We start from the raw sequence: 18,839 nt of genomic DNA on the forward strand, positions 1-18,839 counted from the left end.
AAGACTATATACAAGGGGATTAGGTTTCTGTAAGTATGATAGAGCAGCAGAGTGGCCAAGGGGGGAAAGGAGAGGCACGTGAGTTAAGCACAAAGTTGTAAAGAGAATTTTTCCATAGTTCCTCAGAAATATATACCTCTCATCTATCTACCTGCAAAAGTAGATAAAGATCATAGTATAGCCAGCTGGAATGTACCATTCCACCTTAGGTTAGCAGCTAAATCTGTGCTTATTTTTTCACTTACAAAGCACAATTTTAAAAAAAGCTTTATTGGAATATAATTCACATATCATATAATTCACACATGCCAAGTATATAATCCAGTAGTTTGTAGTTTGTTCACAGAGTTGTGCACCATCACCACAATCAATTTTAGAACAGTTTCATCATCCCCCAAAAAACTCTATCATCATTAGGAAGTCAAAATTCTACTATGATTCTTTATATTCATTCTTTATATTCATTCTTCCCTATTTTTCCCTCCCTCCTCACCTATTTTTCCACCTGCATCCCCTAGCCCAGGCAATCATTTATCTACTTTCTGTCTCTAATATATTAGGCACAGTATTCATTAACAGGCTAATATTTGGTCTTGTTTTATGACTTAATACACTTCAATTTTTGGAAATTGTTATGTCCAGTGGTAAATAAGAGTGAAATAATTTACCTTGGGATGAAAAGCAAAACACATTCCAGGAGCCTGTCGAGATATCAAAGCGTCATCTTTCTTTTCCTTTTCCCCTCCTTTTTTGTTACTGGCAGCTGTAGTTCTCTTTAATCGCATCAAATCTGTATTTAAAGAAAAACACATATAACTTGTTATTTACCACATGAAAGAGTACTGCAAATATCATGTGTGTTCCTCCTGCAAATAATAATATTAGTTCTGCCAACTTTTGCATGTAATTAGGCTAAAATTAGCACACACCAGAACTAGCTGCTTAGAAAAACCGTGACCAAGCCCAATTTTTTTCTTATTGGCCAAACCAAAATTTGTCACCTTTCACACATGGTTAACTAGAAAATTTTAATTCAGCATGTAACAAGAGAAAGATAACTTGATTTTTCTTTTACCATAACAGTCCAGTCCTTTTCGTATAACCCATTTGGAGATTCTTCCATCTGCTGATATAGAAACTAGTATTTCTCTTTTGTCATCTCCTGTTGTTCCTCGATCTTGTTCTATCCACTGTAGTTGCCATACAGGTCCCAAATGTTTTTGAGGTGATTCACTAACACAGTAAAAAAAATACCAAACATATAATCATTATAATAATTTCTTAAAGGCCTTGGAGTATAAGTGATAAGATCAGCTTTCTAGAAGATCATGACCTATTTATATAATCCTTTTATTGTTCAAAAATAGACTTTTATTTTAAATATTTTAAAAAATAGGAAAGACAACCCCTTTTCTATTTAATACTCACTGTTATTTTTTCTACTTCTTACAAAAGAAAAATTGTACTGGTCTTTAACTATATTAGCTATCATAACAGGAATACAAGAGCAAAAATGTTCTTTCTTTTCAGAATCTACTTTTCTTACTCTATTCATTAATTTTTTCTTAGTTTAGTTGTATAAATTCTGACTTTTACTTTATTTTAGACACATGGAATATAAGTATTTTCATCTTTATGATGTTCTTATGAATTAAGTTGTTAATCATTTAAATCTTATCCAGGTAAACAATTCCTTTTTCTATATTTCAGTCTTCCTCCTATGCTTCAAGATTGCCCATTGGTTTGACTCTCTCTATGGATTACAGTTAAAATTTTTCTGAAAAATTAAACTCACTTCTCAGATTACTGAGTCTTTTCCTATCAGATTAATGTGATGTTCTTTTCATGGTGCTGACTACCTTGATTTTTAATACAAACCCTCCAATGCAATCAATTCTGAACATTTTTAAAATCATACATATCTTTGATTTTTTGGTGAAGATTATGGACCCTCTTCCCAGAAACAAGCACAAAGGCCTATGCTTACAAAACTGCAAATAATTTGAAAGTTAAGTTTAGAAACCTCTGCTTTAATGGTTATTTCTAGTTATAGCTAAGTTTATTCAAACACTTTTACAAACATCCCCCATTGGTATCTTGTCTATTACAAAAATCTAGCCTTTTTAATATCTTTCACCTCTAACTTTTTGGCTTTCCTCATATAACTCATTTATTCATCAATTACTCATCAAACACTTACTGGACTCCTGTTACATGTCCAGTATTATATGACATGCTGATGATAGAAAGTATGTAAGATTCAATCCTTGCTCTCAAGGAACTTATACCCTCCTTAGATAGATAGATAGATAGATAGATAGATAGATAGATAGATAAGATAGATTTACATATATACACATAAATAATTTTTATATATAATGTGATAAGCGCTATGATAAAGGTATGTATAGGTTGCACAAAAGAAAGAAATGGGAAGATTTCCTGGAAGAAGTGAAACCAAAGCAATAGTTTAAGAATAAGCATAAACTGTCAAGCCAGAGGAAGTTCGTTAGTGAGATGGGCAGAGAAGAAGTTGAAGGAGCTATTAGGACAGACCATTCCAGCTGGAGAGACAATATGAGGGATTATTAAATGTTTCAAAAATAATGGTATCACTCACAGTAACAACATAAATATTTACTCAAAACTAAATAACATTAGAGTAAATCCTTCTGAAAAAGCATGTATTATACATTTATCTAATTCTCAGATTCTTACCTACTATCCAGAACTGGAACATTACTGTTGCTCTGTACATTGTAAATTGCAATTGTGCCATTGTAGTAGCCAACTGCTAAAAGGTTAGGTGCTCCAATTGAAAAATCCACAGCAGTAACTCCATATGGACTCTGATAAATACGTTCTGGCCACTAAATTTTAAAAAATTACATTTTCAATTTGTTTTTGTAGACCACAGTAAGGCAGAATATAATGGTGGCTGAGATTTAGTTTGGTGGCAGTGGGTATGTGAGCAGAGTTAGCCCACATTCAGTTACTTCTGTCTTCCTAATTTCCAGTATAGAAAATAATAAAACCTCACTTGGTCATTTCCTTTGATACAAGTATGAATCCTCAGCACTCCATGGCTTTAAGAAATAGAGTGTTGGGCATGGGGGCTCACTCCTGGAATCCTAGCTACTAGGGAGGCTGAGGTGGGAGGATCACTTGAGACCAGCAGTTTGGGACCAACCTGGGCAACATAACAAGACCCCCACCTCAAGAAAGAAAAGAAAGGAAGAGAGAAAGAAAGAAAAAGAAAGAAAGAAAGAGAAAAGAGAAAGAAAGAAAGGAGGGAGGGAGGGAGGGAGGGAAGGAAGGAAGAAGGAAGAAGGAGGGAAGGAAGGAAGAAGGAAGAAGGAAGGAAGGAAGGAAGGAAGAAGGAAGGAAGGAAGGAAGGAAGGGAGGGAGGAAAGTAGGAAGGGAAGTACAGCACAGCCTTCTACAATAATTATATTTTGGTAATCTTTCAGCAGGATTAGTATTACCATCACATGTCTACCTTCTTATGGGAACAAAAAACTAATCATCTAGCACATATTCCTGTCTTCTAGTATTTGTTTCAGATGCCTGGGTTATCTAAAGAATGAACAGAAAAAGTTCCAAAACTCCCCAAGTTACTCTGTTCTACAACCCCATGAAGAGTTTGTTTTGTTTGAATGTCTAATTTAAATCCTTTCCTGTTTTTAACCACCTACATAAAAAAGAAGACAGACTACTGATGATGAATCCAATGTCAATCCCTCCACATTTAAAATTGCTTCTTTTCTTTTATGCTATATAAACCCAGATCTATATGACATATCGCTGTTTATTCAAACACTGTTACAGATATTACAGACTAGAGCTATTTATAAAAATTTTAGTCATTTTTATATGCTCTTCTGGCCCTTCTCTAAGTTTTCCACTTTGCATTTCAGTTGTGAATTTAAACTAAATGTAAAACTTTAAAGTGACAGATTGACTAGGGCTCTTTAGCAAAATTACTACTATGATTCTTTATATTCATTCTCTTTCAGAAATGTATGACAGTAAGAAGGTTATATAAATCTATTTTATATCTGTTAAGAATAACAGTCAGGTGATAAGGAGGTGTTCATATATTAAGAAACAACCAGGTATTTAAAAAACATAATTTTCAGCTGGGTGCCAGTGGCTCATGCCTGTAATCTCAGCACTTTGGGAGGCTGAGGTGGGCGGATCACGAGGTCAAGAGATCAAGACCACCCTGGCTAACATTGTGAAACCCCGTCTCTATTAAAAATACAAAAATTAGCTGGGTGGGGTGGTGCGCACCTGTAGTCCCAGCTACTCAGGAGGCTGCGGCAGGAGAATCGCTTGAACCCGGGAGGCAGAATTTGCAGTGAGTCGAGATTGCGCCACTGCACTCCAGCCTGGGCGACAATGCAAGACTCTGTCTCAAAAAAAAAAAAAAAAACATAATTTTCAAAGGATTTTCATTTAAGATTAATTTTTTCTTTATAATTAGCTGTGAAAATCAATAATGGTTCAACTCTTCATCATCATATATAACAGCAAATAGTACACATTCAATAAATATTTACTGAATGAATTAATAAATGAATTATCTTTACCCTATGTCAACAAGAACAAATTTTAATTGCTATGAAGTTAAACCAAAGAAAATAGTCTCGATTGATAAAATTTTCTAGACTTTATTTATTACACGTAATTATATACTTTACAAGAATTTTGTCAACAGCCAGATAAAAATGCTTATTATTCTTGTTTGGGTTACCATGGGATTCTTTATTGACCAGCAGCAAGCCAATCCTCTTTTTTGCTCTTTAAACCCAAAGTGCCCATAGCCAACAGCCAAAAGATCCTGAAAACCAGAAAAATACATTTAAAAATAAGAGAAGATAGCATTAAAATATTGGTAAATGTATAAAGATATATATTAATGAGCTGTGTTAAAAATAGTAGGAAGACATTTCAACTGAGAGGAAAAAATGCCAGTACACCATCTGTTTTTACTCTATACCTCCATATTCCTAAGCAAAAAAATTAATCAGTATAATGCTTCCCATTTGCAGACAGAAAGATAAGCACCTAAAAATAACCAATTGCTAACAAGTTCTTTTACATATTGAGGTCGTCTTCTGAGATTGTATTAATAGGTTATAATATATTTTGAGTTTTTGAGGATGACAATTATTTCAAATGTAAAATAAAGGACACTTAAGTTAAAGGTAGCTGCCATAGATTGAATTGTGTCCCCTTAAAATTCATATGTTGAAGGCCTAACCTCCAATATGATTGTATGTGGAGATAGGGGTTTTAGGAGGAATCTCAGGTTAAATGAGATTATAAGGATGGGGTCCTAATGTGACAGGACTGGTGACTTTATAAAAAGAGAAAAACACACCAGAGGTCTCTCTCTGCCATGTGAGGACACAGTGAAAAGGCAGCCACTGCAAACCAGGAAGAGAGCTCTCATCAGAAACTGAATCAGCAGCCCTTGGATCTTAGACTTTCCAGCCTCCAGATTTATGAGAAAATAAATTGCTGTTCTTTAAGACACCCAGTCTATAATATTTTGTTATGGCAGCATGAGCTACCTAATACAGGAGGTCATTTCAAGAAATGCATATGTAAATACAAATAGGCAAATCTTAATAACTGAACAAATCCAGCCTCTGCTGTGTAACCAGAATACCTTTAATTTTAGAATATTGTATTTTCTTATCACCACCTTACTTTCAGGCCAATGTAATCTCTCCACAATTCCCTCTGTCTTAAAAACAGTCTTCACTACTATACCCTTTCACCCTGACATTGACAAATCCCTGTTTATCTCTTCTAGACTCTGCAGAGGCATTACTTTCTCTAAGAAACATTCAAGAGCTTCCTGTATGTGTCCCCACAGCACCATTTATTTTCCTCATCATAGCACATTCAAAATTATTATATAGGCAGGGTCTACGTATAACTTCATTACTACTGTATCTCTAGCACCTTAACAGTGTGCCAGGCACAGAGTTAATGTTCAATAAATATTTATACAATGAATTAATAAACATTATAGACTCCATCTGTAATATGTTTGTATTTAGGCTCATTCAAAATTATTTAATTTAATCTCCATAGCAAAGCATTAATTTTTAAAATGCTAGTATATTGTTTCTAAAAATGTTTCATATATCTTTATTACAGATTTATTAAATTGTATTTACAGGACAGGAATGGTAGCTCACACCTGTAATCCCAGCACTTTGGGAGGCCAAGGCGGGAGGATCACTAGAAACCAGGAGTCCAAGACCAGCCTTAGCAACAAAAGAAGACCCCCATCTCTCCAAAAACTTAATTAATTAAAATTAATTCCACTAGTCGACAAGACAATCCCAAATATAGTTTTATAAAGATAAATTCATAATAAAAGTACTTTACTTTGTTACAAAATAATACACATAATTAAAATAATGCATTATTTAGGTTTCAATGGAAATGATTATAGACTTTCTGTTTTTTAATAACTATGACAACTGTCATGTTTGCACATAGCACCTGATAAGGTGTGGCAATAAAATAATAAGGCTAATTCTTAAACATACAAAATATAATATAATTTAAATAAATTGGTTTTGACTGCTTCAACGATATAAAAATTTATATCAAAGATACTGCCATTACCTGAAAAATTGTTGGAATTGTTAACTGGGAAATATCTTCAGAACCAGTTTATAAACACCAGAAGAAAATTAGTCTAATTACTCTATAATTATCTCTTTTTTACAATCAAACATATAATTCTCCACCTTGAAAATTCATCTTATTTGCCTCAAGATGACTTTTGTCAGTGCAGCAGTTAAGAGCAAGAACTATGGAGCCAGATGTTTGCATCTGAATTCTGGCTGTTTCACCTACTAGTTGTGTGACTTTGGGCAAATTATTTATGCTTTTTGTGCTTCAGTTTCCTTTCAACATAATGAGAAAAATAATAGTATCTAATTCATAGTGTTGTTGTGTTAGTACAGTTAAAACACAATAGTGCTTGCTACATACTAAGTGCTGTTTAAGCACTTGCTAATATCGGTGGTAACAGTATTTTAAGGAATCTCAAGATTATTTTGCACACTTGTAGGGTCACTAGATTAAGTATACACTTCCAAATATGACTACTTTGAGGCTAACATAAATTTGGGCACATGAGTTTTGGTATACATTAAATAAATCTACCAATCTTATAGTTTACTTATCCATATCTAACATGAATTCAGAGAATGCCATGTCCCAAGTAGATCCCCTAAAATAAAAATGGTAATGTTTTACATATTAAATGTTTACTATATTAAAGGAGAGAAACATTATTTCGTAACTATTTGCATTTCCCCCTTTTTAAACTGGAACTTATTTTAGGGGCATTCTAAAACTCAAAGTTATGGTCAATTTAAATTCCTTGTCCCATATCTAAGGAAAACAATTCTTCATTATTCGAACTTGATAATTTCCCTTCAATGCTAGAAACAGAATTGTTCAAATGTTTGATAACTTACTGGATTTGCTTTATTCCAGGCAAGGCTGCTCACATTGAGGCCTTTGGTTAAGTCACAGGAAAAAGACCAAAGTCGTTCCATGTTGGCAGGTATTGTTGATTCTTCTGCATGTATTTCTTCTTCCTCCTCCTTCTTAGATTCTTCCTCTACCTCTTCATGTTTTGCACTTTCTAAAACATCTTCAGGCTCTTCAGGTTCAGGTTCTAAAGTTTAATCAAATAAAAAGATCATTGTCCTCTACATCTACAGGGACCTGCCAAAGGCTCCAAACAGCATATCTACCCACCACTGACACTTCAAGCACCATCAGATCTGCTGGATCATATGGTGCAAGTGGCAGGGCACCATGAAGGGCGGCCTGGACCTGTGGCAGAGTCTTCCGCTGTTCTGGGTTCCAACTCAAAGCCAGCAGCTTTTCTGTTTACTCGGTAAATGGGCCAGTGCAGCACATCCAAATGATAAATATGTTGTCTCTAAAATGTAGAGACTCACTAGGCATTGTGCTTCTTTTTGGTTGTAAAAGGTGCCAGGTACAACAACTTATCCTTCACCTTAGAAGATACAGCTTAACATATCCCACACCACACACACAGGACACCCAGAAACTTCATTGAGGTAGAAGTCCCCTGAAATTTTGTCAGATTTACTTCCCACCCTCTGACAGGAAAATTTCTTACTGAAGCCTGCTTCTTGTTTACTAAGTTCAAACAGCATATCATCCATTTAAAGTGCTAGTGTGTTACCTTGTTGAAGGGAAAGAGCCCTGCAGACTAAATTACGATACAGGGCTAAAGAATTGATATACCCCTGAAGTAGGACAGTGAAGGTATATTGCTGGCCTGACCATCTAAAAGTAAATGGCTTCTGGTTGTTTTTTACCAATAGACATTGCAGAAAAAAAAAAGCATTTGCCTTGTCAATAGCTATGCACCAGGTACAAGGGAGACGTCTTAATTTCCTTAATGAATGTCTTATGGAACAATAGCTGCAATTGGAGTCACCACCTGGTTAAGTTTATAATAATAATCCACTGTCATTCTCCAAGATCCATCTGTTTTTAATTTTATTTATTTTTATTTTTTAGAGATGGGGGGGCGGGGGTCTTACTATATTTCCCAGGCTGGTCTTGAACTCCTGGCCTCAAGCAATCCTCATGTCTCAGCCTCCCAAAGTGCTGTGATTACAGACATGAGCCACTGCACTTGGCCAAGATCCATCTGTTTTCTACACATGCCACATACGTGAGTTGAATGAGAAATGTGGTGGTTATCAACATCCCTGCATATTTCAAGTCCTTGACAGTGGCAGTAATCTCTGAAGTCCCTCCAAGAATGTGCTACGGCTTCTGGTTTACTATCGTTATCAATTCAAAGTCCATAGTTTTACATTTTAAATTTTAGGGTTCACTCGTGGTATTGTATATTCTATAAGCTTTGACAAACGTGTATAATGACACGTATCTGCCATTGTAGTACCATACGGAATAGTTTCACTGCCCTAAAAATCTTCTGTGTTCTTCCTGTTCATCCCTCTCTGGTCTCTTGTCCCTGGAAACTACTGATCATTTTACTGTCTCCATATTTTGCCTTTTCCCAAAATGTCATATGGTTGGAATCACACAGCCTTTCGAATTGGCTTCATTTGCAGAGTAACATGCATTCAAATTTACTCCAGGTCTGCTGCTGGCTTGATAACTTAGTGATGAATAATATTCCATTGTCTTGATGTATCATAGTTCATTTATCCATTCACCTACTGAAAGGCATCTTGGTTGCTTCTAAGTTGGGGCAATTATGAGTAAAACTGCTATAAATACCCATGTGCAGGTTTGGTGTGGACACAGTTTTCAGCTCATTTAGTTAATCAACAGGAGTGATTACTAAATCATATGGTAAGAGTATGTTTAGCCTTTTTTGTTTGTTTTGTTTTGTTTTTGAAGACGGAGTCTCACTCTGTTGTCCTGGTTGGAGTGCAGCGGCACCATCGTGACTCACTGCAACCTCTACCTCCTGGGTTCAAGCAATTCTCATGCCTCAGCCCAATAAGTAGCTGGGACTACAGGCACCTGCCACCATACCCAGCTAATTTTTTGTATTTTTAGTAGAGCCAGGGTTTCACTATGTTGGCCAGGCTGGTCTCGAACTCCTGTCCTCAAGTGGCCTGCCCACCTCAGCCTCCCAAAGTGCTGGGATTACAGGCATGAGCTACCATGCCCAGACAAGAGTATGTTTAGCTTTGTAAGAAAGTGCCAAACAGTCTTCCAAAGTGGATATACCATTGTGCACTCCCATCAGCATGAATGAGACTTCTTGTTGCTCCACATCTCCACCAGCTTTGAGTGCTGTCAGTGTTTTGGATTTGCCCATTTTAATTAAGTGTGTAGTGACACCTCATTGTTGTTTTAATTTGCAATTCCCTAATGAAATCTGATATTGAAAGATCAGGTGTAGTGGCTCACACCTGTAATCCCAGCACTTTGGGAGGCCAAGGTGGGAGGGTAGCTTGAGTTCAGGAGTTTAAGACCAGCCTGGGCAACAAAGCGAGACCTCATCTCTACAGAACATTTTTAAAAATTAGCTGGGTGTGGTGGTGCATGCCTGTGGTCTTAGCTACCCGGGAGGCTGAGGCAGGAGGATCGATCGCTTGAGCCAGGGAAGCTGAGGCTACAATGAGCCGTGATTGTGCCACTGTACTCCAGCCTGGGTGACAAAGCAAGACTCTGTCTCAAAAAAAAAAGGCGGGGGGTGGGGGGAGGAGGAGGAGGATGAAGAAGAACAAGAACAAGAAGAGAAAATAATAATATCATGTTGAGTATCTTTTTGTATGCTACTTTGGCATGTGTGTATTTTCTTCAGTGAGGTATCTCTTCAGGTCTTTTACCCATTTTTAATCATGTTGTTTATTTTCTTACTGTTGGGTTTTAAGAGTTCTTTGTGTATTTTGGATAATAGTAATTTATCAGAAATGTCTTTGGAAAATATTATCTTCAGTGTGTGACTTGTCTTCTTATTCTCTTCACAGTGTCTTTTGCAGAGCAGAAGTTTTTAATTTTAATGAGGCCCAGCTTATCAATTATGTCTCTCAATGGATCATGCATTTGGTGTTGTATTTTAAAAGTCACTGTAAGACCCAAGGTCATCTAGTGTTTCTCCCATGTTATCTTCTAGGAGTTTTATAGTTTTGCATTTTACATTCAGGTCTATGATCCATTTAATTTTTGTGACAGGTATAAAGTCTATGTCTAGGTTCGTATTTAGTACCATTTGTTGAAAGACTATCTTTTTTCTATTGTATTGCCTTTCTTCTTTTGTCAAAGATCAGCTGACTATATTTTGGCAGACCTATTACTAGGTTCTCTATTCTGTTCTATTCTATATTTTTGTTTATTCTCTTGCCAATAGCATGCTGTCTTGACCATGATAGCTTTATACTAAGTCTTGAAATATTAAATACCTATATTAGACAAGAAAAAAATGTGAAATCAGTGATCCAGTTTTCCATTTTAAGAAACTAGAAAAGGAGCCAGGAACAGTGGCTCATGCCCATAATCCCAGAGTGGGAACAACTCTTATTTAAAATGGTGCGGAAACAACTGGAGATTCAAAAAAAAAAAAAAAACAAATCTTTAAACCTTACCTTAGTCCATTCATAAAAAAAATTAATTCAAAATAGATAACATGATAGATATGTTAATGTGCTTCACTGTAATGATCTTTTTACTATATATATTTATCTTAAAACATCATGTTATATACCTTAAATATACACAATAAATTTATTAAAAATAAAAATAGGCCAGGTGCAGTGGCTCACGCCTGTAATCCCAGCACTTTGGGAGGATGAGGCGGGTGGATCATTTGAGGTCAGGAGTTCAAGACCAGCCTGACCAACATGGTGAAACCTCATATCTACTAAAAATACAAAAATTAGCCAGGTGGTAGTGGCGTGCACCTGTAATCCCAGCTACTAGGGAGGCTGAGGTGGGAGAATCCCTTGAGCCCGGGAGGTGGAGGTTGTGGTGAGCTGAGATAGGGTCATCGCACTCCAGTCTGGGCCAGAGAGTGAGACTCTGTCTCAAAACATGAATAAATAAATAAATAAATAAATAATCCAATATAGATAGTAGACCTAAACATAAAAGCTAAAACTATGCAGCTTCTATAAGAAAACTGAGAAGTACAAATTTGCAAACTTGGGGCAGGCAAAGATTTGTTAGAGAACTCATGGAAAGAATTAATTACAAAAGAAAAAATTGACAGATTAGATTTCACAAAAATAAAAAACTTCTGCTCATCAAAAAAATTTTAAGAAAATAAATTGGCAAGCCATAGACTTAAATATTTGCAAAAAATGTAACTGACAAAGGGTTTGTATCCAGAGTATATAAAAATAAGCTCTTACACCTTGATTTTTTAAAAGACAATTCAGGCTGGGCATGGTGGCTCATGCCCTGTAATCCCAGCACTTTGGGAGGCCGAGGAGGGCGGATCACCTGAGGTCAGGAGTTCGAGACCAGCCTGACCAACATGGTGAAACCCGGTCTCTACTAAACTATAAAAATTGGCCGGGTGTGGTGGTGGGCGCCTGTAATCCCAGCTATTTGGGAGGCTGAGATAGGAATCACTGGAACCCAGGAGGTGGAAGTTGCAGTGAGCCAAGATTGTGCCTTTGCATTCCAGCCTGGGTGACAGAGCAAAACTCCATCTCAAAAAAAAAAAAAAAAAAAAAAAAAAATAAAAAAAAGGCAACTCAATTTTAAAACTGGTAAGAGACTTGACCAAACAGTAAACAGAAGATATTCAAGTGACCAAAATAAACCACATAAACAAGAACTCAGTTTTTAGAACAACACTAAAAGGATTGTCAACATCAGATGTTATAAAGAATGTGGAGCAACTGAGACTCTTATACATTGTTGTGGGAATGTATTTCACTGTTTCTTAAAAAGTTTGGAAAAGTATTTCACTGTTTCTTAAAAAGTTAAACATCTACCCAATAATCCAATAATCCCATTTGCAGGTATTTTCACAAGAAAAATTAAAACATCCATTTACCAAAAGGCTCACACAAAAATGTTTGTACCAGCTTTACTCTTAATATCCCCAGACTGAAAATATGCAAGTGTCCCTCAATGTGTGAATGGGTAAACAAATCATTATGGTATATTCATATACTAGAGCATTACTGGGAAAAAAATGAACTACTTATACACGCATCAACCTACGAAATCTCAAAAACATTAATATTGAATGCAAGAAGTCAGACTCAAAAGAATACTTACTTTATGAACCCACTTGTATTATATGACATACCAGAATAGGGAAAGTTAATCTATATTGACAGAAATCAGAGCAATGCCTGTGTGTGTGTGTGGTGGGAGTTGGGGGGTGGGGTTAAGGTTTACTTGGAAAACAGCACAAGGTAACTCTTAGGGTTAATAGATACGTCCTCTGTCTTGATTAGGGTATTGGTAACTCTGGTTTATACATTTTCAAAATGTATTTTTACATACAATTTAATATATATATTTCATCGTATATAAATGTTACCTCAATAAAACATTTGCTATGGTATTTTTATTTCTTAGATGTGTCGAAAGAAGTGATGTGCCAACAGTAACATTTACATTGTTACATTTACATTTTGTTTTGTAAACGTCAATATATACAGTACTATGTGAATTGCAACCTTACAACTCTTTAAATATAGGATGAAAAATCTATATATATAAGTGATAAAAATCTTTAAATATCAACCTAATATGAGAGAAGGAACACAGTTTTTCAATATTCTTCTAGATGCATGCAGGCAAAAAGATTTACAACCATTTGTCACACATACTATTCTGTAACCTTTTTCTTTTTAAATATAACCATATAGATTAATTTTGACTTGAAGAATCAAGATAAATTTCATAAAGGAAGTTTCCTTAATCTATATTTGAAAGCTGGGAATACAATAAGCAAACATGGGGTGGGGATAAGGGTAGACTGTCAAGCAAATTCCAACTAAAAGTACTAACGCAGGAAAACGTAGGTTCTATTTGAGGATTACCAGATAAGTCTAAATATAGCTAACTTTTAGAGTCTCCAAAGCAATATGATAATACAAAGCAATCTGTGGCCATATTGTAGGTATCTTTTGAATGATACACTTTGAGCTTTGTAATTTATTCTAGGCAATGGGAAGGCATTGAAGGTTTTTTGAGTGGTTTAGGATACATCAGCAAAGTGGGCTGATAAAGTAGAAAGAGAACTGGAACTTGAGATCAAAAGACCTTGGTTGAATGCCTAGCTTTTCCATTTACTATTAACCTCACAAAGTTTCTGTAGCCTTCATTTTCTTCATTCACGTATTTTTTAATACATGATTAAAGGTTGATTAAGATAATCTCTAAAATCCTTTAAAACATTCTGTGATCATATGAGATGGGATTTGTAGCAATGAGAATGGGAAGAGTGCTCCTGCAATAGATTTGGGAGTAGTAATAAAAGTAAGAACTTAGAAAGTAACAACGACAATGGAAAAGAAGAGGTTGAATATGAGAGATATTGTGAAAATGAATAAGTAATTGAATGCAGGAATAAGGGAGAACAAAGAGCTATAGATGCTTAGGAAGTTTTGAATCTGAGACAATCTGCTTCTGTGGGCATCCTAGTCTGGACTCTAGCGCTACTCACGCATTTAGTGCTGAAAGCTTTAGAAACATGTCCCCTGATAATGATAACTCAACCTGGAGATTACATTTAGAAATATATACTAAAACCCTTACATTTTAAAAATTATTTGAGGTTGTCTGAACATGATATCTTCTTTTTCTTTTTTTAAGAGACAAGGTCTTGCTCTGTGACCAAGGCTGGAGTGCAGTGGCATGATCATAGCTTGCTACAACCTTGAACTCCTGGGCCCAAGCAATCCTCTTCCTCAGCCTCCTGAAGTACTGGGATTATAAGCATAAGCAACTGCACCCAGTCTAAACATGTTTATTTTTTTAAATACCTTTTAAAACAGGAAGCTGACGATAAGCGGCAAGTTTTGGCTGAAATATATTTTCCATTAGAACTCGTTCCATAAAAAATAAGTCCTGATGAAATTTGTCAGATTTTAATATTGCATCTGAGTGGTCTTCCTCATCTTCATGGATTTTTGCCAGAATTACATTTTCTATGTCCATTAGAGAACTAGTTTCACTATCTACAAAATACAAACATGATACAATGATAAAATATTCAAATGGATGGTTCATACATTCTAAAGATTTTAAAAATGACATTTCATCATTTGTATTTATTTTCTTCCAGTTTCCAACAACTTTAACAGACATTTATTGAATATCTTATGTACCAAGCACATGAAAGATGCACATATCTCATTTTGGAATTCTTAACCATCAAAAACTGCACTATTTTTCAGAAGATAGGCAATGATAACCTCCAGAGGTAATTTTTGTCTTTATTCTTTTAAAATTCAAGTTGAAATAAGATGATCAGTCTTCAGAAAAAGGTCTGATTTGATTATTGCTATATAGAAATACTATACTATTGTATTAAGTTTTCTATTGCTGCTGTAACAAATCACAGTGGCTTAAAACAATGCAAATTTATCTTACAGTTCAGTAGATTAGAGGCCTAACAGATGTCACTGAGCTAAAACCAAGAAGTTGATAGGGCTTTGTTCCTTTCTGAAGGTTCTAAAGGAGAATTTGTTTCCCTGATTTTTTCAGTTTCTGGTGGCCACCACAACCTTTCCTTCATCTTCAAAGACAGCAACATTGATTGCATTCCCGCTGACCTTCTGTCATCGCATCTCTCTCCCAGACCACAGCTGGAAAAGGTCTTTTACTTTTTAGTACCCCATGTGATTAGACTGGGCCCAATAAGATTATCCAGGATAATCTCTCCATCTGAAGATCCCCATTGTAATCACATCCAGAAAAATCTCTTTTGCCATGTTAGGTAACACATTCACTGGTTTCAGGGATTGGGGTGTGCACAAATTTCCGGGACTATTATTCTGCCTACCGCATTACTTAGTAAACTCTTATTTTAAAAACAGAATGGAGGAAACTCTTGCTTCTTTATCTTTATAGATAGAGGGAGCATATTTTTCCCTATTCCTCCTGCTAAATTCAACTAAAAACACTGGAAATTTTAGAAAACAACAAACATAAGCAGTCTTTGAAAGGTGAAGAGAAGGAATGGGTATATATATATTCCAGATATGCAGCTGAAGAAGTCAACAACCTGGGAACACTGATGGGCACAGGCAAGAAAAATCCTGAAAAGAAGCCTCCTCTCTTTAGCCAAAGGATGAGGAAAAGCACAGCCTTGAAAGAAAGAAAGCTTTTAGATGGCAGCCATTCTACTCCAGCCAAGCACAGAAAAAATTGTAGCCCCACCCATGTGACAAAGGCCAAGTGGGAGCCTAGTCTTCCACCCTCACTAGGCTGTAACAAGGCATCCCAAATCCCTGACCTTTCACTGTGTATGGTGTCAGAGAAGGCCCAGCAGGCAGGCAGGACTTTCATCCCTACCAAACATAATGACAGTGGTCCCCTTCCTACAGTGTCAGTGGAGACCATCTGGGGATCCTGGAATTCCAACCTATCCAGTAGTAACAAAGTATACCTCCCTCTTCCCATTGGAGTAGTCAGAGTTGGACTGGTGAAGAGTCAAAACTTTTATCACTCCCCAGCAGTAATGAGAACAACCTCCACTCTGTTGTGTCAGTGTAGGCCACATGTGTAGCACTAATGAAGCATTCTTATACCTCCTAGCCATGGTGTTGTTAATGGAAACCGGAGCTCCTATCACTGCCCCATGGTAATGAAGACACCACTTCCCCTGATGTCATTGGAGGTCAAGTGGCGAATATAGACTTCTACTCTCACCTGGAAATAATCAGGCAGTGAATCCCACTTTCCCCTGCCAGAACGGTGTCAAACAAAGCCTGCAAAAATGGAAGTTCAGGAAAGATCCAGACTTTTACAATACCCCAAATGTCCAGGTTTCAAATGAAAGTCACTCATAATACCAAGAACCACGAAAATCTTAACTTGAATGGAAAAAAGTCCCTATACACCAACATCAATGTTAGAATTATCTGACAAAGAGTTTAAAGCAAACATCATAAAAATCCTTCAACAAGTATTTATGAACACACTTGAAATAAATGAAAAAATAGTATCATCAAAGGAATAGAAAGTCTTAGCTAATGAATAGAAAGTCTTACCAAATGAAAAGAAAAACCAAATGGAAATTTTAGGAGTGAAAAACATAACTAAAATTTAAAACTCAATGGATGGGCTCAACAGCAGAATGGAAGAAAAATAAATCAGTAAACTGGAAGAGAGAACAATGGAAATAACCCAATATTTAAAACAGACAGAAAAGTCTGAAAAAAATGAAGAGTCTCAAGAACTTCTGCAACCATAACAACATATGTACCATTCACATCACTATCATCCGAGAATTGGAGAAACGGAGTGAGCCTGAAAAGGTACTTAAAGAAATAATAGCTGAAAATTTCCAAAATTTGCCAAAGGACAACAGCAAACATATTCAACAAATGAATAAATCACAATGAAGATAAACTCAAAGAAATGCACACCAAGACACACCATACTAAAATTTCTAAAAACAGAAGGCCAAAAAAAAAAAAAAAAATCTAGAAAGCAGCAAGAGAGAAATGACACCTTATCTTTAGGGGGAAAATACTTTGAATAGCAGCAGATTTCTCATTAGAAACCCTAGAGGCCAGAAAAAAGTGGCACACATTTTCTGGGTTCTGAGTGGAAAGAATGGTCAATGCAGAATTCCATACCCAGTGAATTTTCCTATGGGAATAATTCTATACCCAGTGAATTATCCTATAGGAATAAAGAGGAAATTAAGATATTGTATTCTCAGATGAAGGAATACTAAGAATTTGTCTCAAAAAAAAAAAAGTCTTCCCTAAAGAATGGCTAAAGGCAGTTCTCTAAACAGGAAGAAAATGAGAAAGGAATTTTAGAACATATGAAAGGAAAAAAGAACAATGGGAAGAGAGAAAATAAGAATAAATAGAATATACTTCTTATTCTTTTGAGTTTTCTTAATTACATTTGACAGTTGAAGCAAAAATTATTACATTGTCTGATATAGTTTTAAATGTCTAAATATTAAATGTTTATATATCTAAATATCTTTCCAAATACTTAGGAGAAATATTTAAGGCAAATATAAATGGGGGTGGAATCTAAAGGGAGGTAAGGTTTCTACACTTTACTTGAACTGGTAAAATGTCAACATCTATGAACTATTGTGTATGCATAATGGAATATGTAAATTAAATAATAAAAAAGCTGCACATAAATAAACTCAAAACACGACAGGTAAATTAAAGCAGAATGGTAAAAAAAAATGTTTGAAAAAGCAACAAGAAAGCAGGAAGAAGATAAGAGCGAAATATAAGATAGATAAGATAGAATAAGCAGAAAAGAACAGCAGACTTAAGGGCTAACATGCCAATAAAAAATTAAATGCAAATGGTCTACATATACCAATTTAGAGATAAACACTGGCAAAAAAAAATTGGATTAAAAACATGACTCAAACATATGATGTCTACAATAAATTTATTTCAAATATACAATGTAGATAGGTTGAAAGTAAACAAATAAAAAAAGATATAGCAGGCAAACATTAACCAAAAGAAAGCAGGAGGAGCTATATCAATATTATATAAAGTTGACTTCAGAACAAAGAAAATTACCAGGGATATATAGCAACATTATGTTATCATTGTACCAAGAAGACATAGCAATAATTAATGTTTATGCAAAAAAACAAGGCTATAAAATATGTAAAATAAAAATTATTAGAACTGAAAAGAGAAATAATGGTTACATAAAATTTTGATGGAATAAAGAGACAGAAAATCAGCAAGGGTATATATGAACTCAACAACATCATCAACTAAAAAGATGTAACTAACGTTTATATAATATTCCACCTAATAACAGCAGAATACACATCCCAGGCCATATAACAAACCTTGACAAATTTAAAAGAAGAGAAATCATAGTGTATTACAAGAAGAGAAATCATAGTGTCTTCTCCAATTACAGTGGAATCAAGCTAGAAATCAATAATGGAAAGATAACAGGAAGATCTCCAAACACTTAGAATCTTAAAAAAACAAAATGCTCTAAATAATCTGTGTCAAAGGGGAAGTCTCAAGGGAAATAAAAAATGTATTTAATAATGAAAATAAAACACAACATATCAAAATGTGTGGGATACAGATAAAGCAGCACTGACAGGAAAATTTACAGCATTAAACGTA

The 18,839-nt window shown here is 35.3% G+C and overlaps 1 protein-coding gene across 1 annotated transcript in view; it reads right to left on the reverse strand.

Moving 5' to 3' along the window:
- Nucleotides 1-18,839, reverse strand: part of WDR78 (WD repeat domain 78) — a 108,701-nt gene that overhangs the window by 16,293 nt on the left and 73,569 nt on the right. Inside the window, 6 exon segments of the mRNA XM_030812982.1 lie at nucleotides 669-790; nucleotides 1,076-1,233; nucleotides 2,719-2,870; nucleotides 4,757-4,843; nucleotides 7,515-7,717; nucleotides 14,514-14,708. Coding sequence (XP_030668842.1) covers nucleotides 669-790; nucleotides 1,076-1,233; nucleotides 2,719-2,870; nucleotides 4,757-4,843; nucleotides 7,515-7,717; nucleotides 14,514-14,708 — 917 coding nt within the window.

This window comes from Nomascus leucogenys, chromosome 5, assembly GCF_006542625.1.
Source record: "Nomascus leucogenys isolate Asia chromosome 5, Asia_NLE_v1, whole genome shotgun sequence".
Taxonomy (NCBI): Eukaryota; Metazoa; Chordata; class Mammalia; order Primates; family Hylobatidae; genus Nomascus; species Nomascus leucogenys.